Raw genomic sequence first — 24,879 nt, forward strand, 5'->3', positions numbered from 1 at the left:
TCTGTGTGACTTCAACTTGGCTTTAAATAGACAATCTGTGGGTTTGGTGAGAGGCAATGGAATGACTGGTATGGTGAGAGGGAATTGGAACAAACAGCACAGGCATAGCTAGAATCGTGGGAACTTTGCTTTGCTCTGGCCATCTTAATTACATGTCTCCTGCCTCAACACTTCCAGCATTCTTGTAATCATTGTTCTGTGGACTTCTTCAAAACCGTTAGCAGTTCAAATCAAATGTATCGGACACATACACGTGTTTAGCAGATGTTATTGCGGGTGTAGCGAAATGCTTGTGCTTCTAGCTCCAACAGTGCAGTAATTTCTAACAAGTAATATCTAACAATTTCACAAGATTTCCCCAAAATACACGACGTCTAAGTAAGTAATGGATTAAGAATATATATACATATGGACTACCGTTCAAAATTTTGGGGTCAATTAGAAATGTCCTTGTTTTTGAAAGAAAAGCAAATTTGTCTATTAAAATAACATCAACTTGATCAGAAATACATTGTTAATGTTGTAAATGACAGTTGTAGCTGGAAACATCTGATTTTTAATGTAATATCTACATAGGCGTACAGGGCCCATTATCAGCAACCATCACTCCTGTGTTCCAATGGCACGTTGTGTTAGCAAATCCAAGTTTATCATTTTAAAAAGCTAATTGATCATTATGTATGCTCTCATTGGCTAGCCCTCACTACATATCTGTCGCCAAACCCACTGGCTCCAGGTTATCTATAAGTCTTTGCTAGGTAAAGCCCCGCCTTATCTCAGTTAACTGGTCACCATAGCAACACCCACCCGTAGCACGTGCTCCAGCAGGTACAGTGCCTTGCGAAAGTATTCGGCCCCCTTGAACTTTGCGACCTTTTGCCACATTTCAGGCTTCAAACATAAAGATATAAAACTGTATTTTTTTTGTGAAGAATCAACAACAAGTGGGACACAATCATGAAGTGGAACGACATTTATTGGATATTTCAAACTTTTTTAACAAATCAAAAACTGAAAAATTGGGCGTGCAAAATGATTCAGCCCCCTTAAGTTAATACTTTGTAGCGCCACCTTTTGCTGCGATTACAGCTGTAAGTCGCTTGGGGTATGTCTCTATCAGTTTTGCACATCGAGAGACTGAAATTTTTTCCCATTCCTCCTTGCAAAACAGCTTGAGCTCAGTGAGGTTGGATGGAGAGCATTTGTGAACAGCAGTTTTCAGTTCTTTCCACAGATTCTCGATTGGATTCAGGTCTGGACTTTGACTTGGCCATTCTAACACCTGGATATGTTTATTTTTGAACCATTCCATTGTAGATTTTGCTTTATGTTTTGGATCATTGTCTTGTTGGAAGACAAATCTCCGTCCCAGTCTCAGGTCTTTTGCAGACTCCATCAGGTTTTCTTCCAGAATGGTCCTGTATTTGGCTCCATCCATCTTCCCATCAATTTTAACCATCTTCCCTGTCCCTGCTGAAGAAAAGCAGGCTCAAACCATGATGCTGCCACCACCATGTTTGACAGTGGGGATGGTGTGTTCAGGGTGTTGAGCTGTTTTGCTTTTACGCCAAACATAACTTTTTGCATTGTTGCCAAAAAGTTCAATTTTGGTTTCATCTGACCAGAGCACCTTCTTCCACATGTTTGGTGTGTCTCCCAGGTGGCTTGTGGCAAACTTTAAACAACACTTTTTATGGATTTCTTTAAGAAATTGCTTTCTTCTTGCCACTCTTCCATAAAGGCCAGATTTGTGCAATATACGACTGATTGTTGTCCTATGGACAGAGTCTCCCACCTCAGCTGTAGATCTCTGCAGTTCATCCAGAGTGATCATGGGCCTCTTGGCTGCATCTCTGATCAGTCTTCTCCTTGTATGAGCTGAAAGTTTAGAGGGACGGCCAGGTCTTGGTAGATTTGCAGTGGTCTGATACTCCTTCCATTTCAATATTATCGCTTGCACAGTGCTCCTTGGGATGTTTAAAGCTTGGGAAATCTTTTTGTATCCAAATCCGGCTTTAAACTTCTTCACAACAGTATCTCGGACCTGCCTGGTGTGTTGCTTGTTCTTCATGATGCTCTCTGCGCTTTTAACGGACCTCTGAGACTATCACAGTGCAGATGCATTTATACGGAGACTTGATTACACACAGGTGGATTGTATTTATCATCATTAGTCATTTAGGTCAACATTGGATCATTCAGAGATCCTCACTGAACTTCTGGAGAGAGTTTGCTGCACTGAAAGTAAAGGGGCTGAATAATTTTGCACGCCCAATTTTTCAGTTTTTGATTTGTTAAAAAAGTTTGAAATATCCAATAAATGTCGTTCCACTTCATGATTGTGTCCCACTTGTTGTTGATTCTTCACAAAAAAATACAGTTTTATATCTTTATGTTTGAAGCCTGAAATGTGGCAAAAGGTCGCAAAGTTCAAGGGGGCCGAATACTTTCGCAAGGCACTGTATATTGCACTGGTCATCCCCAAAGCCAACACTTCCTTTGCCCGCCTTTCCTTCCAGTTCTCTGCTGCCAATGACTGGAACAAATTGCAAAAATCTCTGAAGCTGGAGTCTTATATCCCCCTCTCTAACTTTAAGCATCAGCTGTCAGAGCAGTTTACCGATCACTGTACAGCCCATCTGTAAATAGCACACCCGAATACCTAATCCCCATAATATTACTTACCCTCTTGCACTTTTGCACCCCAGTATCTCTACATTATCATCTGCACATCTCTCACTCCAGTATTAATGCTAAATTGTAATTATTTTCGCCTCTAGGGCCTATTTATTGCCTATCTCCATACTCTTCTACATTTGCACACACTGTACCTTTCTATTTTTATTTTATTTTGGGTTATTGAGTGTACGTTTGTTTATGTGTAACTCTGTGTTGTTGTTTTTGTCACACTGCTTTGCTTTATCTTGGTCAGGTCGCAGTTGTAAATGAAAACTTGTTCTCAACTGGCCTACCTGGTTAAATAAAAGTGAAATAAAATACAAAAAATTGATAACCCTTTTGCAATTATGTTAGCACAGCTGAAAACTGTTGTCCTGATTAAAGAAGCAATAAAACGGGCCTTCTTAGACTAGTTGAGTATCTGGAGCATCAGCATTTGTGGGTTTGATTACAGGCTAAAAATGGCCAGAGACAAAGACCTTTCTTCTGAAACTCGTCAGTCTATTCTTGTTCTGAGAAATTAAGGCTATTCCATGCGAGAAATTGCCAATAAACTGAAGATCTCGTACAATGCTGTGTACTACTCCCTTCACAGAACAGCGCAAACCAGAATAGAAAGAGGAGTGGGAAGCCCCGGTGCACAACTGAGAAAGAGGACAAGTACAGTAGAGTGTCTAGTTTGAGAAACAGACTCCTCACAAGTCCTCAGCTGGCAGCTTCATTAAATAGTACCCGCAAAACCTCTTTATTGTTGACGTTGACATTTAAACGTGTTAACTCTAGCAAGGCTCCTGGCCCAGACGGCATGTCTAGCCGTGTCATGAGAGCATGCGCAGACCACCTGGCTGGTGTGTTTACGGACATATTCAATTGCTCCCTATCCCAGTTTGCTGTCCCCACATGCTTCAAGATGGCCACCATTGTTCCTGTACCCAAGAAGGCAAAGGTAACTGAACTAAATTACTATCGCTCCGTAGCACTCACTTCTGTCATCATGAAGTGCTTTGAGAGACTAGTCAAGGATCATATCACTTCCACCTTACTTGGCACCCTAGACCCACTTCAGCTTGCATACCGCCCCAACAGGTCTACAGACGATGCAATCGCCATCTCACTGCAAACTGCTCTATCCCATCTGGACAAGAGGAATACCTGTGTAATAATGATGTTCATTGACTACAGCTCAGCATTCAACACCACAGTACCATCCAAACTCATCATTAAGCTGGAGGCCCTGTGTCTCATCCCCGCCCTGTGCAATTGGGTCCTGGACTTTTTGATGGTTCGCCCCCAGGTGAAGGTAGGAAACAACATCTCCACTTCGCTGACCGTCAACACTGGCACCCCACAAGGGTGCGTGCTCCGCCCACTCCTGTACTCCCTGTTCACCCCTGACTACGTGGCAATGCACGACTTCAAATCAATCATCAAGTTTGCAGACAACACAACAGTAGTGGGCTTGATCACCAACAACAACGAGACAGCCTACAGGGAGGAGGTGAGGGCACTCCGAGTGTGGTGTCAGGGAATCAACCTCTCACTCAACATCAACAAAGCTAAGGAGATGATAGTGGACTTCAGGAAACAGCAGAGGGAGCAACCACCTATCCACATTGAAGGGACAGTAGTGGAGAAGGTAGAAAGTTTTAAGTTCCTCAGCGTATACATCACAGACAAACTGAAATGGTCCACCCACACAGACAGTGTGGTGAAGAAGGTGTAACAGCGCCTCTTCAACCTCAGGAGGCTGAAGAAATTTGGCTTGTCACCTAAAACCCTGACAAACTTTTACAGATGCACAATTGAGAGCCTGGTACGGCAACTGCACCGCCCTCAAACACAAGGCTCTCTAGAGGGTGGTGCGGTGGGCACAACGCATCACCAGGGGCAAACTACCTGGCCTCCAGGACACCTACAGCACCTGATGTCACAGGAAGGCCAAAAAGATAATCAAGGACATCAACCACCCGAGCCACTGCCTGTTCACCCTGCTACCATCCAGAAGGCAAGGTCAGTACAGGTGTATCAAAGCTGGGACCAAGAGACTGAAAGACAGCTTCTATCTCAAGGCCATCAGACTGTTAAACAGCCTTCACTAACTCAGAGAGGCTGCTGCCTACATATAGTCTCACTAGTCACTTTAAACAATGCCACTTTAATAATGTTTGCATATCTTACATTACTCATATCATATGTATATGCTGTATCTTATACTATCTATTGCATCTTGCCGTGCAGTTTATACATCACAAACATTCAATGTTAAAATACACTTATGTCAAAGATAAAAGTCAGGGATAAGTGCTACCACTTGTAATCATACTCACTAATGTTTAAAGGGAAATCTGCAGTTGCTTCATCCATTTTTGGACTTCTGAATTAATGATATATACCCATTGATTCTTGAAGAATGTACTGTAACTTAGAAATGCCTCATGAGCTTTGTTCAACTGTCTTACCCCATCAGAACCCAACATATATGCGTTTTTTAATTCCAATGTTTGTAAACAAAGTAAAAGTGGTTCAAACTATAATGTTGATATCATGGATGGTCAGTCCTTGCATCCATAGTTCTGTCTATGAATTTGAGAGGGGTTACATTTCTCCAGCTTCATCCATCATCTTTTTTTTTACCCAAACAGGGGTGACAAGAACACTTATTTGTTGTTTCAACTACTGAATGCCGCTTTAAATAGGCCTACTACTTTTTTTTAAATACAAGATTGCCTCAATGTCAGTCACGTATCATAATTGGAGAAACCTATAGCCCCCCAAACTAGATCTATGAAAGTTATGTGATTGATTGTTTCTTTACACCATGATTTAGCCAATTGTCTCAGACAAAATCCGTTTTATATTTTATCAGAAAAACTTTGAGAATGCCTTTTACCATCCAGTTAATATTTAGCAAGGTTATGGAACTGGATGCTGTCCTACTATCACTGCGATGTTATCGCGAGGAACACAGATGAAGCTCTGAAGAGGTGAAGTGAAGCGAGAGTGTTTTTACATCGACGCTTCTTGGGGGGGGGGGGGGGGGGGGGGGGCTTGAAAAACCTCGTTATGACTGCCATAAAGACGTCAGTTATTTCGGATTTTCATCTCACATTTCATTGTGAGAGATAGTGTGTTGCCTCGCTTCTGTGGATGCCGCGGGATCACAATTCAGCACCTGGACAGCTCCTGGTCCTTAACCTATTACTGGGCACATGGAGTCCCTAGCGTGATTGTAGGGAAACCCTGTGAGCAGGCGAGATTTGGGCACTAAAATGCCATCCTTCCGAAATATGACGTTTAACTGAATATGTGGATAGTGGTGGACATTTAAAAGCATCTCCGTGAATGATGATGCTTACAATAAGGATCGGGCTTTTTCGTTGTGCCCTGTATTCTAAGCAGCAGCACGGGTCGTTAGCCAATCCAAATCTGAAGAGGATAGCAGCAGCCTACACACAGCAACCGAGCCCCGCTCACACTGATCATCGGCAAGGGAGACATTACCATCATCATTAGGAGGGCATGAGTCACGACCATACTTTCAACAATGTAGAGCATAAAAGGTAGGTTGTTTTTGTCAGAATAGCATATTGATAAATAATTTTGATACTTCCTGCCTGTGACTTCTGCTCTTTCATCCATTCCGTCCCCCCTTTCTTTTACTGTCGTCTTAATGACCACCATAATTGTCTTATTCGTAATTTGTCGTTGCTGCACTATTGATGACTTTGCTAAATTATCAGGAAAACATATAATGTACTATGTTTAGTATATACTGTGTAGTAGCAACCTATATATCTGTTGTTACACGTGCTTTGAACCAGAATAATAGTCATTGTAGAAAGCTGTCCAGGGCCTTGTGAAAAATAATTGAGACATAGTAGCCTTAATCAGTTTAGCAGGGATCAGTGTTGACACGTCTTTAAGGTAAAACCATGTGTTTGTTGGGAGAACTTCAAATGTAGGATACATGTTGGGTTCTGACTGAGGAGGTGGATACTAAAATGTAGACAGTAGACTATTGGGAAGTGATGGGTTTGGACAATATGAAATGGTTGCATGACTGCATGTCTTAATTTCCAAGAAAATCAAGTAATTATTGTCTGTCTGGAGGAATGCAAGAGCTATGTTGGAGACAACATGGATATATGGCAACAGTTCATCTACAGCCTGCTATAGGGATCTCTCATCTTGATGATGAGTATACAGCAGTGTAAGTATTTACTCAAGTCTTGGAATTGATGGATATTTTATGCAATATTCTACCTGGTCCCAGAGAGCTTGTTTCAAAGACCTAACTTGTTTGATAGGTTGTCAAGTCCAGCGCTTGACTTATGGCCACATCCATCCATTAGGAACTGTGATTGACAGGTTTCTTTAAAAATACGAAATCCTGCATACAGTATCTCAAATACTTTAATTTCACTCAGTCTTGTCTGCACAGGTCGGACAACCATTCCACTGCATAGCCTTCACTATTGCCTGTGCTGTGGCCAGATTTTCTATAGGTGCCAGTTGTGTGCAGTCTTTTTTCTTGGGCATTGCAGTGATGCAATATTACAGTCTAGTCCTTGAATGACCTGAATTGATTTATCTTGAATGACATCTAATCCGCTGTGCTACACTACATTACTCTGTTCTGCTATAGCTTCAAATACTGACTCCACACCCCAACTCGTGTGTCTGAAGGTTTTCCCTTTGCCTTTGTTTGTAAGACAGACACTACACTGACTTCATAGTACGCTATACATATGAATCTCTCCTCTTCGCCCCGGCATTTAAATGATTGAAGCTCAGGTTAAACGACCTCTACAGCCCATGCTGCTTACTAATATGTGTTTATATTGCTGCTGACAACTTCATCAGACTTTTCAAAAGTGAGGCACTAGCAAATTGAGCTTCAGTTTATACCTGCAATGTGGGGAATGTAGCTGTCTGTGAAGTAATACCCCTTTTCAAAGACTCATGTGTTTGTGATTCTGTCTGGGTAAAGCCTATGTACCTGGCTGTTCTTCGCTCATGTTTACTCTCTGAAAAGCTGTTGGAATGGACTGTAAATGAGCTCTTCAATGTATCTATTTCCTATTGCATAAAGTGTTCTCATCCTTCCTTACTTGTTATGCAAGTGATGTGATGTTTCTGAGCCCCTGGTGCAGAGTTAAATATGTCAGAGGACTCCCATAGCAGAACTATACTGCATGAGAATGTTCATGCTTATATCAATTGATTGTTTTCGATCTATTCTGTGAATTCATAAAACATTTCATGAACATGACATTCAAAACAAATGTTTAAATAGTTAAAAGTATAATGAACAAGTTATACATGAGATGTGTATACTGCATTGTTGTCAGAATGTGAAGAGTTATGGAGAGACTGTGATTCACTTCCTTGTTTTCTAACCTTTCTCCACAGGTGTGGTGTGAGCCAAGTCTCCATTCTCTGGTTAAATCAAGAGTAACAATCGTGTCGACGTCCATTCACAGAAACAACACAGCAACATGAGCAACCCCCAGTAAGTAAAACACATGACTACTGATATTTATATCTGTTTAACACATCAAAACCTCTCATCCTGTTCTTATGCATTTTGCTCGTTGTACCCCGACTGCCCGCTATTACTAGCACAGGTTTTGTGATGGGAACCCCAGCATGGTCTGGCCTGATTATGAGAACAGCTCCTGTCTATTTCCTCATACCCTTTCAGCCAAGGACTTTGAGCCTGAGAAGCAGGGGAGCAGCAGGGGAACAGCAGGGCAATAGCAGGGGAACAGCAGGGCAATAGCAGGGCAATAGCAGGGGAATAGCAGGGCAATAGCAGGGCAATAGCAGGGGAGCAGCAGGGCAATAGCAGGGCAACAGCAGGGCAATAGCAGGGCAACAGCAGGGGAGCAGCAGGGCAATAGCAGGGCAACAGCAGGGCAATAGCAGGGGAACAGCAGGGCAATAGCAGGGGAACAGCAGGGAAACAGCAGGGGAACAGCAGGGCAATAGCAGGGCAACAGCAGGGGAGCAGCAGGGGAATAGCAGGGGAACAGCAGGGAAACAGCAGGGCAACAGCATGGGGAGCAGCAGGGGAATAGCAGGGAAACAGCAGGGCAACAGCAGGGGAGCAGCAGGGGAATAGCAGGGGAACAACAGGGGAAAAGCAGGGGAATAGCAGGGGAACAGCAGGGAAACAGCAGGGAAACAGCAGGGGAGCAGCAGGGGAATAGCAGGGGAACAACAGGGGAACAGCAGGGCAATAGCAGGGCAATAGCAGGGGAATAGCAGGGCAATAGCAGGGCAATAGCAGGGGAGCAGCAGGGCAATAGCAGGGCAACAGCAGGGCAATAGCAGGGCAACAGCAGGGGAGCAGCAGGGCAATAGCAGGGCAACAGCAGGGCAATAGCAGGGGAACAGCAGGGCAATAGCAGGGGAACAGCAGGGAAACAGCAGGGGAACAGCAGGGCAATAGCAGGGCAACAGCAGGGGAGCAGCAGGGGAATAGCAGGGGAACAGCAGGGAAACAGCAGGGCAACAGCATGGGGAGCAGCAGGGGAATAGCAGGGAAACAGCAGGGCAACAGCAGGGGAGCAGCAGGGGAATAGCAGGGGAACAACAGGGGAAAAGCAGGGGAATAGCAGGGGAACAGCAGGGAAACAGCAGGGAAACAGCAGGGGAGCAGCAGGGGAATAGCAGGGGAACAACAGGGGAACAGCAGGGGAATACCAGGGAAACAGCAGGGAAACAGCAGGGGAGCAGGCACTCCTGTGCTAGGCATTCCAAGAGAACTACCACCAGTCACCAGACTGTCTCTGCTGCCATCTCTTAGCATGCAGGAGAGATTTTCACTTGTCATCTTCTCTTATTAATAATGAGTCGCTATGTGGTCCCCCAGACAGCCTCTGCAGCCTGATGACAGCCCTGGTTATGGCCAAGGAAGGGGAGGGAGATTATGGTGTGGTGGGAGGAAGATGGGCTTGAGGTGGGAGAGAAATGAGGCTGAGGTGGGAGGGAAATTATGGTGAGGTGGGAGAGAAATAAGGGTGAGGTGGGAGATGAAGGTGTGGTAGGAGGGAGATGGGGGTGAGGTGGGAGATGAAGGTGAGGTGGGAGGGAGATGGGGGTGAGGTGGGAGATGAAGGTGAGGTGGGAGGGAGATGGGGGTGAGGTGGGAGATGAAGGTGAGTTGGGTGGGAGATGGGGGTGAGGTGGGAGATGAAGGTGAGGTGGGACGGAGATGGGGGTGAGGTGGGAGATGAAGGTGAGTTGGGTGGGAGATGGGGGTGAGGTGGGGTTGAATGCATAATTGGTTCAATCAGCTGCATCTTCTTAAAGCCAGTCCTACAGAGATCTCGGTCTGAGCTCAATGCAGACCTTGAGGTTATCAGGATTTTGTCCAAATGGAGCCGGTTTGAAAGAAAACACAGTGGGACAATATATTGCCCAATGGGCGGCACACAGACTTGTGATGTGTTTTCTGGTTAACAGGAAGGCGTGAATTAATGATGTCAATCCTCAGCGACACCCTGGTGAAATGACAGATGGGACATCTTTGCGTGGTGTGACCACGTCTGCAGAGATATTTTCCCCGCTGTTATTTTAATTATAGCATAGTCCTTTAAATAATCTCTAACTCTCTATGATGTACTTCTGCATATACTAAGAGTAGTGAGTCAGAGATGGAGAAATACACTATATATACAAAAGTATGTGGACACCCCTTCAAATTAGTGGATTTGTCTATTTCAGCCACACCCTTTGCTGACAGGTGTGTAACATTGATCACCCAGCCATGCAATCTCAATAGACAAATATTGGCAGTAGAATGGCCTTACTGAAGAGGATGCCAACTTTCAAGCGTGTCAATTTGTTAAATTTCTGCCCTGCTATAGCTTCACCAACAACTGTATGTGAAGTGGAAACATCTAGAATCAACAGCGGCTCAGCCGCGAAGTGGCAGGCCACACAAGCTCACAGAACGGGACTGCCGAGACCTTGCAACACTACCAAGTTCCAAACTGCCTTTGGAAGAACAGCCAGCACAAGAACTGTTCGTCGAGAGCTTCATGAAATGGGTTTTCATAGCCGAGCAGCCGCACACTAGCCTAAGATCACCATGCGCAATGCCAAGCGTCGGCTGGGGTGGTGTAAAGCTCCATTGGACTCTGGAGCAGTGGAAACGCGTTCTCTGGAGTGATAAATCACGCTTCACCATCTGGCAGTCCAACCAACGAATATGGGATTGGCGGATGCCAGGAGAATGCTACCTGCCCCAATGCATAATGCCAACTGTAAAGTTTGGTGGAGATAGAAGAATGGTCTGGGGCTGTTTTTCGTGGTTCAGGCTAGGCCCCTTAGTTCCAGTAAAGGGAAATCTTAACGCTACAGCATACAATGACATTCTAGACGATTTTGTGCTTCCAACTTTGTGGCAACAGTTTGGGGAAGCCCTTTCCTGTTTCAGCATGATAATAGCCCCATTGCAGCGCTAGCTGTGCCACCAGAAACTCTGGGTTCATGCCCAGGCTCTGTCGCAACCGGCCGCAACCGGGAGGTCTATGGGGCGAAGCACAATTGGCCTAGCGTCGTCCGGGTTAGGGAGGGTTTGGCCGGTAGGGATATCCTTGTCTCATCAGGCACCAGCGACTCCTGTGGCGGGCCGGGCGCAGTGCACGTTAACCAAGGTCGCCAAGTGCACAGTGTTTCCTCCGACACATTGGTGCGGCTGGCTTCCTGGTTGGATGTGCGCTGTGTAAAGAAGCAGTGCGACTTGGTTGGGTTGTGTTTCGAAGGATGCATGACTTTCGACCTTCGTCTCTCCCGAGCCCGTACGGGAGTCGTAGCGATGAGACAAGATAGTAACTAATAATAATTGGATACCACGAAATTGGGGAGAAAAAGGGGGGTAACATTTAAAAAAAAAAAATATATATATATATATATATATATATATATATATATATATATATATATATATATATATATTAAGACAATGGCCCAGTGCACAAAGTGAGGTCCATACAGAAATGGATCGGTGTGGAAGAACTTGACTGGCCTGCACAGAGCCCTGACCCCATCGAACCCAACATCAGTGCCCGACCTCACTAATGCTCTTGAGGCTGAATGGAAGCAAGTCCCTGAAGCAATGTTCCAACATGTAGTAGAAAGCCTCCCAGAAGAGTAGAGGCTGTTATGACAGCAAAGGGGGGACCAACTCCATATTAATGCCCATGATTTTGGAATGAGATGCTCAATGAGCAGGTGTCCACATACTTTTGGTCATGTAGTGTAGTTACTACTCAAGATATAACCCCCCCTGTGAGTAAACTGATTTATAATATATTTCACATTCAGTATAGAATTGAACATGTTAAAGTTATGGAAGCTTTTATTTATTCATTTTCTTTTCCAATTGTATTCAAAGGCAGTTTTTATATTGATTGACGCAAACCATTTACTGACAAAAAGAAGAATGATCTGTATTGCCTTTCCGAGTGTCATCCAATAATATAATTTTCTGTATTAAATCATATTGAATAAACTAGCTGTAGGCTGTTCTCATTGCAGATGATCCATGCTAGTTTGATGACAAGTACTCTGTAACAGTAGTGGTTGGCGTGTGCTTTATATGTAGTAAGGTTGTTTTCTTTCCCCGGGCCCTATTCACAGTTATTTGTACATTTTGTTCAATTCAGCACACAAATACAGTACACTACACACACTGCGGAGTCATATGTGTTTAAAATTGGCCAGCTAACATTTACTGTAACTACCTTCTGTGGTCACGTGAGCCCCTGTCATAGAGCAGTTAGTCTCTCTGTCATACAATGTCTTGATCCTGTCTCATTACAACAGGATGTGCTAATTAGTAGGTCACCGTTTCCACTTTTAGCTCACAGATGGGATGTTTAAATCTCCTACAGATGATGTTACATGACATTGCATAACATTTTGCATGTTTTGCGGGCAGATGTATCCAGCACTTCAAACCGTAGGTCCCATGGGGTATTTACTGAGACAACAAGGCTACTACAACCAACAGCATTAGTCAGATATACAGCACCAGTGTCAATGCTCTGATTTAAAGCCAGTTAATTGTGGTTTAATAGCTCAGTGAGTTCCATTCCTTTCGAATCCACACAGATCCTCAAAATATTGGTTTAAGAGAACTTTGAGTTACACATTATAGTATTCTTTGCTGTGTATTATCCATTGAATAGTATGTTATAAAGCCTATTGCAGTAAATTAGGTTAGTCTATGATCATCAATAATATAATAGCTCACTATTGGCTGTAATTTTTATAGCTTGTTGCTTGACTGCTCTATGTAGCAGCTGGTGCTGGAGGTCTGGCAGAGGTGTCTGTTGTTGCAGAGGTTTCTGCTGAGCCTGACATCACATCCATGTACATACATATCTTCTCATCTCTCTATATACACATCTTCTATGTCTACTGATAGAGTGGCCCATAGCTGGGATGGTACAGGAGCAGGAGGAATTAGCTGTATCGTATATTAACCCTTATAATGAAAGCAAGCTCATTCAATGGCACAAAGTCCTCAGTCTTCTCAAGTTGACGCTCACAGTATTCAGGATGAAGATGGGGAAAGTGCCCCCAACACATGCACACTTTGTACAGCGAAGATGCGCATATTGATTTTTCATTATCTTTTCATTATCTTATTACCTAAAAGATCTGATTTCACAAATGTGCTGGTGTATCAATGGCCATCATCAATGGAGTCAGGGGCGGTGGCTGGAAATGTGGCTTAAGTTTGGCACGTTGGTGCGGCTTTCCTGATGGTATCAGAGCACTGAATTGCTTTCCATTGAGGAACAGCCAACCAGGCTTACATGCTTATTGGGTGAGACAGTGTGACAGAGTCGTAGACAGCGGGCCTGGAACAGTGTGGTGGTAAGCACTCAAAATGACAATGATACGGATGCCCTCTACATAACATGAGGCTTTGCTGAAGCAGCACTTTGTAATTCTATGACAGACATGGATGGCTTTATTTTACAGTGAGAGCACTGGAAATAATGAGAACAATGTATGAGCAAATGGGAGGTATTTTTAAAAATGTTTCATTTGGGATTGCAGTTTTTATTTACCCCTTGTTACACAAGGTTACGTTAGTCTGCATTTTTTTAATGCTTTCAAATAAATAGCTCTATCTTGTTGAATGTCAGAGTGTGTATTTCTACAGTAAATTGAACAACCTCTACAAAACCACATTTTAATGTGCATGTAATGCTGTATTCAGTGCTAGATTTAATTCAATTGTATATTCTGTTGAGGTCAGCAGTATTTGAGAGGACGAGGATGTTTGTACTTTGAGCACCTTTCCTGCTGCAGACTGCAGTCTATGAACCCAACTATCTGTTCGCAAGAAAAAGGTCCTACAGTTGAAGTCGGAAGTTTACATACACTTAGGTTGGGGTTATTAAAACTCGTTTTTCAACCACTCCACACATTTCTTTCTTACAAAAAATAGTTTTGTCAAGATGTTTAGGACATCTACTTTGTGCATGACAGAATGAATATTTCCAACAGACAGATTATTTCACTTATATTTCACTGTATCACAATTCCAGTGGGTCAGAAGTTTACATACACTAAATTGACTGTGTCTTGAAACAGCTTGGAAAATTCCAGAAAATGATGTAATGGCTTTAGAAGCTTCTGTTAGGCTAATTGACATCATTTGAGTCAATTGGAGGTGTACGTGTGAATGTATTTCAAGGCCTACCTTCAAACTCAGTGCCTCTTTGCTTGACATCTCGGGGAAAAACAAAAGAAATCAGCCAAGACCTCAGAAAAAAAATTGTAGTCTGGTTCATCCTTGTGAGCAATTTCCAAATGCCTGAAGGTACCACGTTCATCTGTACAAACAATAGTACGCAAGTGTAAACACCATGGGACCACGCAGCCGCCACACCGCTCAGGAAGGAGATGCGTTCTGTCTCCTAGAGATGAACGTACTTTGGTGCAAAAAGTGCAAATCAATCCCAGAACAACAGCAAAGGACCTTGTGAAGATGCTGGAGGAAACAAGTACAAAGGTATCTATATCCACAGTAAAACAAGTCCGATATTGACATAACCTGAAAGGCTGCTCGGCAAGGAAGAAGCCACTGCTACAAAACCGCCATAAAAAAAGCCAGACTACGGTTTGCAACTGCACATGGGGACGAAGATCGTACTTTTTGGAGAAATGTCCTCTGTTCTGATTAAACAAAAATAGAACTGCCATAATGTCCATCGTTGTTTGGAGGAAAAAGGGGGAGGCTTGCAAACCGAAGATCACCATCCCAACTGTGAAGCAGGGGGTGGCAGCATCATGTTGTGGGGGTGTTTTGTTTCAGGAGGGACTGGTGCACTTCACAAAATAGAAGTCCACATGAGGAAGGAATATTATGTGGATATATTGAAACAGCATCTCAAGACATCAGGAAGTTAAAGCTTGGTCGCAAATGGGTCTTCTAAATGGATAATGACCCCAAGCATACTTCCAAAGTTGAGGCAAAATGGCTTAAGGACATCAAGGTCAAGGTATTGGAGTGGCCATCACAAAGCCCTGACCTCAATACTATAGAAAATGTTTGGGCAGAACTGAACACGAGTGTGCGAGCAAGGAGACCTACACACCTGACTCAGTTACACCAGCTCTGTCAGGAGGAACGGGCCAAAATTCACCCAACTTATTGTGGAACTTATTGTGGAAGGCTACCCGAAACATTGGACCCAAATAAAACAATTTAAAGACAATGCTCCCAAATATTAACTGAGTGTATGTAAAATTCCCCACTGGAAATGTGATGAAAGAAATAAAAGCTGAAGTAAATCATTCTCTCTACTATTATTCTGGCATTTCACATTCTTAAAATAGTGGTGATCCTAACTGACCTAAGACAGGGAATTTTTACTAAGATTAAATGTCAAGAATTGTGAAAACTGAGTTTAAATGTATTTGGCTAAGGTGTATGTAAACTTTCGACTTCAACTGTATATAGAGGACAAGAAATTGAGAGTACTATTTTTTCCCCTAATAGTTTACAATTCTTAATCTTGTCTTTGGTATGCTGTCTTGTAATATACTTGCAGTGTACAAAACATTAGGAACACCTTCCTAATATTGAGTTGCACCCCCTTTTGCCCTCAGAACAGGCTCAATGGCCCATGTTGACTCCAATGCTTCCCACAGTTGTGTCGAATTGGCTGGTTGTCCTTTTGGTGGTGGATCATACTTGATACACATGGGAAACTGTTGAGTGTGAAAAACCCAGTAGAATTGCACTTCTTGACACACTCAAACTGGTGCGCCTGGCACCTACTACCATACCCCAATTCAAAGGCACTTATATCTTTTGTCTTACCCATTTACCCTCTAAATGGCACACATGCAGTACACAATCAATGTCTCAATTGTCTCAAGGCTTAAAAATCATTATTTAACCTGTCTCCTCCCTTTTATCTACACTGATTGAAGTGGATTTAACAGGTGACATCAATAAGGGATCATAGCTTTCACCTGGATTCACCTGGTCAGTCGAATGTTTTGTACACTCATTGTATGTCCTTTTACATATTTTATCAACATTATCAGGCCAGTCCTTTCATGGTTATACTGTAAGTCAGCATAGTATATAAAGCCTTTCATGGTTATACTGTAAGTCAGTATAGTATATAAAGCCTTTCATGGTTATACTGTAAGTCAGTATAGTATATAAAGCCTTTCATGGTTATACTGTAAGTCAGTATAGTATATGAGGCCTTTCATGGTTATACTGTAAGTCAGCATAGTATATAAAGCCTTTCATGGTTATACTGTAAGTCAGTATAGTATATGAGGCCTTTCATGGTTATACTGTAAGTCAGTATAGTATATAAAGCCTTTCATGGTTATACTGTAAGTCAGTATAGTATATGAGGCCTTTCATGGTTATACTGTAAGTCAGCATAGTATATAAAGCCTTTCATGGTTATACTGTAAGTCAGTATAGTATATGAGGCCTTTCATGGTTATACTGTAAGTCAGTATAGTATATGAGGCCTTTCATGGTTATACTGTAAGTCAGTATAGTATATGAGGCCTTTCATGGTTATACTGTAAGTCAGTATAGTATATGAGGCCTTTCATGGTAATACTGTAAGTCAGTATAGTATATGAGGCCTTTCATGGTTATACTGTAAGTCAGTATAGTATATGAGGCCTTTCATGGTTATACTGTAAGTCAGTATAGTATATAAAGCCTTTCATGGTTATACTGTAAGTCAGTATGGTATATGAGGCCTTTCATGGTTATACTGTAAGTCAGTATAGTATATAAAGCCTTTCATGGTTATACTGTAAGTCAGTATAGTATATGAGGCCTTTCATGGTTATACTGTAAGTCAGTATAGTATATAAAGCCTTTCATGGTTATACTGTAAGTCAGTATAGTATATGAGGCCTTTCATGGTTATACTGTAAGTCAGTATAGTATATGAGGCCTTTCATGGTTATACTGTAAGTCAGTATAGTATATGAGGCCTTTCATGGTTATACTGTAAGTCAGTATAGTATATGAGGCCTTTCATGGTTATACTGTAAGTCAGTATAGTATATGAGGCCTTTCATGGTAATACTGTAAGTCAGTATGGTATATGAGGCCTTTCATGGTTACACTGTAAGTCAGTATAGTATATGAGGCCTTTCATGGTTATACTGTAAGTCAGTATAGTATATAAAGCCTTTCATGTTATACTGTAAGTCAGTATAGTATATGAGGCCTTTCATGGTTATACTGTAAGTCAGTATAGTATATAAAGCCTTTCATGTTATACTGTAAGTCAGTATAGTATATGAGGCCTTTCATGGTTATACTGTAAGTCAGTATAGGATATGAGGCCTTTCATGGTTATACTGTAAGTCAGTATAGTATATAAAGCCTTTCATGGTTATACTGTAAGTCAGTATAGTATATGAGGCTTTTTATGGTTATACTGTAAGTCAGCATAGTATATAAAGCCTTTCATGGTTATACTGTAAGTCAGTATAGTATATAAAGCCTTTCATGGTTATACTGTAAGTCAGTATATTATATGAGGCCTTTCATGGTTACACTGTAAGTCAGTATATTATATGAGGCCTTTCATGGTTATACTGTAAGTCAGTATAGTATATAAAGCCTTTCATGTTATACTGTAAGTCAGTATAGTATATGAGGCCTTTCATGGTTATACTGTAAGTCAGTATAGTATATAAAGCCTTTCATGTTATACTGTAAGTCAGTATAGTATATGAGGCCTTTCATGGTTATACTGTAAGTCAGTATAGTATATAAAGCCTTTCATGGTTATACTGTAAGTCAGTATAGTATATGAGGCCTTTCATGGTTATACTGTAAGTCAGTATAGTATATAAAGCCTTTCATGGTTATACTGTAAGTCAGTATAGTATATGAGGCCTTTCATGGTTATACTGTAAGTCAGTATAGTATATAAAGCCTTTCATGGTTATACTGTAAGTCAGTATATTATATGAGGCCTTTCATGGTTATACTGTAAGTCAGTATATTATATGAGGCCTTTCATGGTTATACTGTAAGTCAGTATAGTATATAAAGCCTTTCATGTTATACTGTAAGTCAGTATAGTATATGAGGCCTTTCATGGTTATACTGTAAGTCAGTATAGTATATAAAGCCTTTCATGTTATACTGTAAGTCAGTATAGTATATAAAGCCTTTCATGGTTATACTGTAAGTCAGTATAGTATATGAGGCCTTTCATGGTTATACTGTAAGTCAGTATAGTATATGAGGCCTTTCATGGTTATACTGTAAGTCAGTATAGTATATGAGGCCTTTCATGGTTATACTGTAAGTCAGTATAGTATATGAGGCCTTTCATGGTTATACTGTAAGTCAGTATAGTATATGAGGCCTTTCATGGTAATACTGTAAGTCAGTAAAGTATATGAGGCCTTTCATGGTTATACTGTAAGTCAGTATAGTATATGAGGCCTTTCATGGTTATACTGTAAGTCAGTATAGTATATAAAGCCTTTCATGGTTATACTGTAAGTCAGTATGGTATATGAGGCCTTTCATGGTTATACTGTAAGTCAGTATAGTATATAAAGCCTTTCATGGTTATACTGTAAGTCAGTATAGTATATGAGGCCTTTCATGGTTATACTGTAAGTCAGTATAGTATATAAAGCCTTTCATGGTTATACTGTAAGTCAGTATAGTATATGAGGCCTTTCATGGTTATACTGTAAGTCAGTATAGTATATGAGGCCTTTCATGGTTATACTGTAAGTCAGTATAGTATATGAGGCCTTTCATGGTTATACTGTAAGTCAGTATAGTATATGAGGCCTTTCATGGTTATACTGTAAGTCAGTATAGTATTTAAAGCCTTTCATGGTTATACTGTAAGTCAGTATAGTATATAAAGCCTTTCATGTTATACTGTAAATCAGTATAGTATATGAGGCCTTTCATGGTTATACTGTAAGTCAGTATAGTATATGAGGCCTTTCATGGTTATACTGTAAGTCAGTATAGTATATGAGGCCTTTCATGGTTATACTGTAAGTCAGTATAGTATATGAGGCCTTTCATGGTTATACTGTAAGTCAGTATAGTATATGAGGCCTTTCATGGTAATACTGTAAGTCAGTATGGTATATGAGGCCTTTCATGGTTACACTGTAAGTCAGTATAGTATATGAGGCCTTTCATGGTTATACTGTAAGTCAGTATAGTATATAAAGCCTTTCATGTTATACTGTAAGTCAGTATAGTATATGAGGCCTTTCATGGTTATACTGTAAGTCAGTATAGTATATAAAGCCTTTCATGTTATACTGTAAGTCAGTATAGTATATGAGGCCTTTCATGGTTATACTGTAAGTCAGTATAGTATATGAGGCCTTTCATGGTTATACTGTAAGTCAGTATAGTATATAAAGCCTTTCATGGTTATACTGTAAGTCAGTATAGTATATGAGGCTTTTTATGGTTATACTGTAAGTCAGCATAGTATATAAAGCCTTTCATGGTTATACTGTAAGTCAGTATAGTATATAAAGCCTTTCATGGTTATACTGTAAGTCAGTATATTATATGAGGCCTTTCATGGTTACACTGTAAGTCAGTATATTATATGAGGCCTTTCATGGTTATACTGTAAGTCAGTATAGTATATAAAGCCTTTCATGTTATACTGTAAGTCAGTATAGTATATGAGGCCTTTCATGGTTATACTGTAAGTCAGTATAGTATATAAAGCCTTTCATGTTATACTGTAAGTCAGTATAGTATATGAGGCCTTTCATGGTTATACTGTAAGTCAGTATAGTATATAAAGCCTTTCATGGTTATACTGTAAGTCAGTATAGTATATGAGGCCTTTCATGGTTATACTGTAAGTCAGTATAGTATATAAAGCCTTTCATGGTTATACTGTAAGTCAGTATAGTATATGAGGCCTTTCATGGTTATACTGTAAGTCAGTATAGTATATAAAGCCTTTCATGGTTATACTGTAAGTCAGTATATTATATGAGGCCTTTCATGGTTATACTGTAAGTCAGTATATTATATGAGGCCTTTCATGGTTATACTGTAAGTCAGTATAGTATATAAAGCCTTTCTTCTATCTGTCATTTGCTTTCAGACCTCCAGATTCTGACAATTGTAATCAACTCTATTAATCATTGAATTAGCCAACGCATGGGTGAAGTTTGTCATCAATACTCTGAATCCATACTCTGAATCCATACTCTGAATCATCATTTCAAAAGCTTTTGCTCTACTTTTTTGACAAGCTGCATTAACATGTCCTCCATCAGACTCAATGAGTTGGACTTGAAAGGTCCAAGTCTCAGCCGAGTATTTTATTTTGATATTTCTATTGATTGTCATGTGGTGATTTATGGCCCAGTGGTGTAAATACACTGGAGGCAGAGCCATGGATGCCTTTTATTCTAGGGGAGTCAATTCTTGGCAGTGATTACATTCCAGAAGGAAATGGTCTTAGATATATAGATATATAGATATATATATAGATATATTTTCCTATATTACCTACATTATATTTGTCGTGAGACACTTCTTACATTAGAGCATATGCATTGTACCATGTTCTTTAAACTGGTACAGTTTGTGTGGTGTGACTATGGGAGGTAGGGCACTCGATGCTCAGGGAGATCTATGTTTAAGCTTCCTTGTTGCATTTGCTAATATTGCATGTCTTTGAAAATATTTCTAGCCTTTGGTGTGCTGGGTGTCCTTGCCTTGCCTGCCAGATGGAACAGCCTGGTCTCATAGAGTAGACGTAACATAGTAAAAGTACATCCGGAACACTCAAAATAGTATGATATGTTGCATTTGGTATGGTTATATATAGACAGAATGTTACTTAAGGCAAAACACAAATGGAGGGTCGTTGGTTGGGGTGAATGGGTAGGCGTATAACGTGAACGTCTAGCAATCCAAAGGATACGAGTTCGAATGTCATCACGGACAACTTTAGCATTTGAGCTAATTAGCAACTGTTTAACTACTTACTACTATTTATCTACTTTGTAACTATTTAGCATGATAGCTAACCCTTCCCCTAACCCTAACATTAACCCTTTTAGCTATCCCTTCCCCTAACCCCAACCCTAACCTTAACCCTTTAACCTAACTCCTAACCTTAACCCTGCCTCTCACCCTAATCCTAACCCTTAGCCTAGCTAGTGTTAGCTAACGTTAGCTACAACAAATTGTAATTCATAACATACATTCACAACATACATTTATCAAATTCGTTGTACATTTAGCAAATTTCTTACATATCATTCGAATTGTAATTGGTAACATATCATATGAATGCATGATGGACATTCACAAATTAATACATACCATACGAAACATAACATACCATACCAAAGGGAGTGTCTCAGATTTACATTCAGAATAATACTAAATGCTCTGAGACCAGGTTGGGTGGAATGGAGCAGTATACAAAAGTGCACCAAGCCACCCCCTCCCCAGGATGGCAACAAGCCACTGAAGCGGCCGCTGCACATAATGGAACCTAGTCTCGCCAATGATTGTTTGGAAATGTGATTTTGATGCAGTGAACAGTTTGTGTCTGTCATGACTGATAGCATCTTTGTTTTGCGGCTAGTAAGGAGAGGTGCAAGGGTACAGATAATGTTGGAATGCACTGGCTCTCAATGTTAAGCATGTGTAGTATGTGGGGGCATTCTTCCCTGAGGCAAACACATCCCAGTAGCCAATTGTTAGTTACAGCATCATATCAGTACACTGAAATGCATAGACTTAGTAAGGATTTATAAGAGTACTATTACACCACCCTGTCAGACACTGTGTCTGAAATGATTGTGGGTACCTATGCAGATAAGAAAGCAACCTTTGAAGTAAGCAGGTATGTTAAGTATGAATTAGTCATAAGTCAGTGAAGAGCAGGGTATGTTTTCCTCTCCAGGGCTGACTACAGTACATTAACATTTCATAGGTCTCTCTCTCCCTCTCTCCCTCCCTCCTAGTGTGTACACTACTTACCTCCACATATCACCAGGCTGTTAGTCCCCAACTATCTATAGGCTCTCCAGCACAATGTATTTTGTTCTCTCTGGCTTGTAATCAATGGCCTCCTCCCTTGCTAAGCTCTGGGGTTATCAATGTCTTCACATTGGCTACGCTGTGCAGAGTGCCAAGCAGGTTGGGATTCCTGTTCTCATCTTGCCTGGTTGAGCTGGAGTGAGGATGGGGTCCTACCCACACCTGGGTTTTAGTGTTGAAAATTAATTGAATAGGAGAAATACTCTGAAGTTCTGTTACAATGAGATTGTGAGAAAATATTCATTTGTTTAGTTGCATATATGAGTGCTACTTACAGAGTGTCCATGGTGTTCCGTACATTGTGTCCTCCAGGGCCGCTCCCCAGGCCCAGGCCAGAGCCTCAGATCTGGAGGTGATCTCCCAGCAGGTGGAGGAGGACAACCAGTGTCACGCTCCGGTCCAGGTGGTCAGCTTTGCATACAGAGACCTGCCTCTGGCCGCGCTGGACATCTCCCTGGCCGGATCCCAGCTCATCTCCAACCTGGACGAAGAGGACAACAGAGAGGGGTAGGTGGACACAGAGATTGTACCTGAAAACATCTCCCCTGTGTGTTTGATAATTGTACTATTAGCATAACTGACACAGAACTAAGCACTATCGATATTCTACCTTAACAGAGAAAATGTTTGCCTTCATTCTCTATCATGCTAGTAATAGCTCATCATAATGGTACCTGACATGATACTGAATCACTCAAATTCAAATTCATCATACCGATGGCGAGGGATCCTAAGAGGATATGTGTCTGTAAATACTTCAGTATCATCCTTACATTGTGAAGGCATTAACTGATATGCCTGTGAGCCTACACTATTTGTCTCAGTGACATCATTTCTCTTTGCTATAAAAATATTCCTCCATTCAACGTGCACTTTTGGCTCAAAACAAAGAGTTTTGTAAGCATCATATTGTTCCTGAAATGTCAGGCGCTGGTGGCTGTGTTGTCTATGCCCATGGGCCCTGTTTGTCCTGGCCGGACATGTTTCTCACATGGCCCTATCACTGCGCTGCAGGCTGAGTGTGTACAGGACACACCCCCTCTTGTTCTGCCTGTCCTCTCAGGAAGCGTGACTCACAGGCCATTGGCGAATGGTAGTGCGGCTCTCTCATCTATGCAGAGAAAGTAGACCAACACTACAAGCTTCATTAGAGCATCCGCCCGCCATTCCACACCATCCAAGGCCTGCTCTGTTAGCTGACCTCACCACGCACGGCTTGGACCTGGCCCGGCGCAGGGCTCTGTGGGACGCAAGGGGGGACAGATGGGTCCTAGTCCCATGCCACACACCCAGGCCACAGAGTGCAGGAGCTGGCAGCACTGGCATCACTGTGGGCATCTCAGGAGAACATGTCCATATGACACTATCATCCCATGATAGAGCACACAGTGATGTGGTAGTCACGGGATATCAAGTTGCATCTCTAAGATATTTCAGGAGTCAGGCTTTTATGGTTCAGTCCCTGGCTAAATAGCTATTTGTTTTGATGAAATTTTCTGGGTTGGAATTATATTTCCCTCCAAGCCTTTTTTCCCTTAGCGCCATCACACTAATAAGAGAAGATAGAGGTACCAGTGAAGCTGGAGATATGGCATGTTCATTGAACTCTTTAGATTGGAATTCCAGATTTCCAAACCACAGGCATTCCAAGGCCTACTCGTCACCAGAGTTTCACTGTGGGCTCATGTTTCCCTCCATTGGAATCATTTGTGGAAATAGAGAAATATGCAGCCACGTCATGGTTTCTTGTTTGCTCTGTGACTCATGTCTGTAGCATTAGAGGAATGACAGAGAGCTAGGTTGGTGTTGCACATTGTCATTCATTACAGTCACTGAAATATGAGTGTACGTTGTTATCCCTACACTTATTTTTAAATGTAACCTTTATTTAACTAGGCAAGTCAGTTAAGAACAAATTCTTATTTACAATGACGGCCTACCCCGGACAAACCCGGACGATGCTGGGCCATTTGTGCACCGCCCTATGGGACTCCCAATCACGGCCGGATGTGATACAGCCTGGATTTAAACCAGGGACTGTAGTGACGCCTCTTGCACTGAGATGCAGTGCCTTAGACTGCTACGCCACTCCTTAACCATTCATATTTTTTCAACCTTTTCTTAATAGATTTAAAAGTAAGCTCTCCAAAGAATAATAAAGTGCTTTCTCTAAATGTAGGGTCTTATGTCATGGTCAATATTTGGCATATACACAGGGACTGATTATCTAATGTTGAACATTTTTCCTCATACTACCTTGTTTTTTTTTCTTAGATGTCCTTATAAGATTAGCTTCACAGTTCTACTAAACCAGACTGGCATTCCAGACAATGACTAAACGTTATTTTAAACCTGACACAACACATTTCCTATCCCAACACCAAGTATGAACACAAACAGATTATTATTGGTCCACATGATCAAATGTGGGTCTTCATCAACACATTTCTTTATGTGTGATTTAGTTATGTGTTAGTTAGTTATGTGTGATTTAGTTTTTAGGTCTTTAAGTTTCTGAAATCAGGCTGATTGACACTAAATGGAGCCCTTAAAGAGTGCTTGGCTTTGTTGGGCTCTGTATATCAGTGAAA

The 24,879-nt window shown here is 41.5% G+C and overlaps 1 protein-coding gene across 2 annotated transcripts in view; it reads left to right on the plus strand.

The window, feature by feature from the left end:
* The first annotated feature begins 5,742 nt into the window (after positions 1-5,742).
* Positions 5,743-24,879, plus strand: part of tmem266 (transmembrane protein 266) — a 61,835-nt gene continuing 42,698 nt past the window's right edge. The window contains exons 1-3 of one of the 2 annotated variants that reach the window (XM_021571117.2): positions 5,743-6,239; positions 8,092-8,191; positions 22,601-22,795. In XM_021571117.2, coding sequence (XP_021426792.1) covers positions 8,178-8,191; positions 22,601-22,795 — 209 coding nt within the window. In that variant the 5' untranslated portion in view covers positions 5,743-6,239; positions 8,092-8,177. Of the gene's footprint in view, positions 6,240-6,457; positions 6,890-8,091; positions 8,192-22,600; positions 22,796-24,879 lie in introns of those variants that run through there. The other variant, XM_036955069.1, reaches the window with a different exon arrangement.

Source organism: Oncorhynchus mykiss, chromosome 2, assembly GCF_013265735.2.
Source record: "Oncorhynchus mykiss isolate Arlee chromosome 2, USDA_OmykA_1.1, whole genome shotgun sequence".
Classification (NCBI taxonomy): Eukaryota; Metazoa; Chordata; class Actinopteri; order Salmoniformes; family Salmonidae; genus Oncorhynchus; species Oncorhynchus mykiss.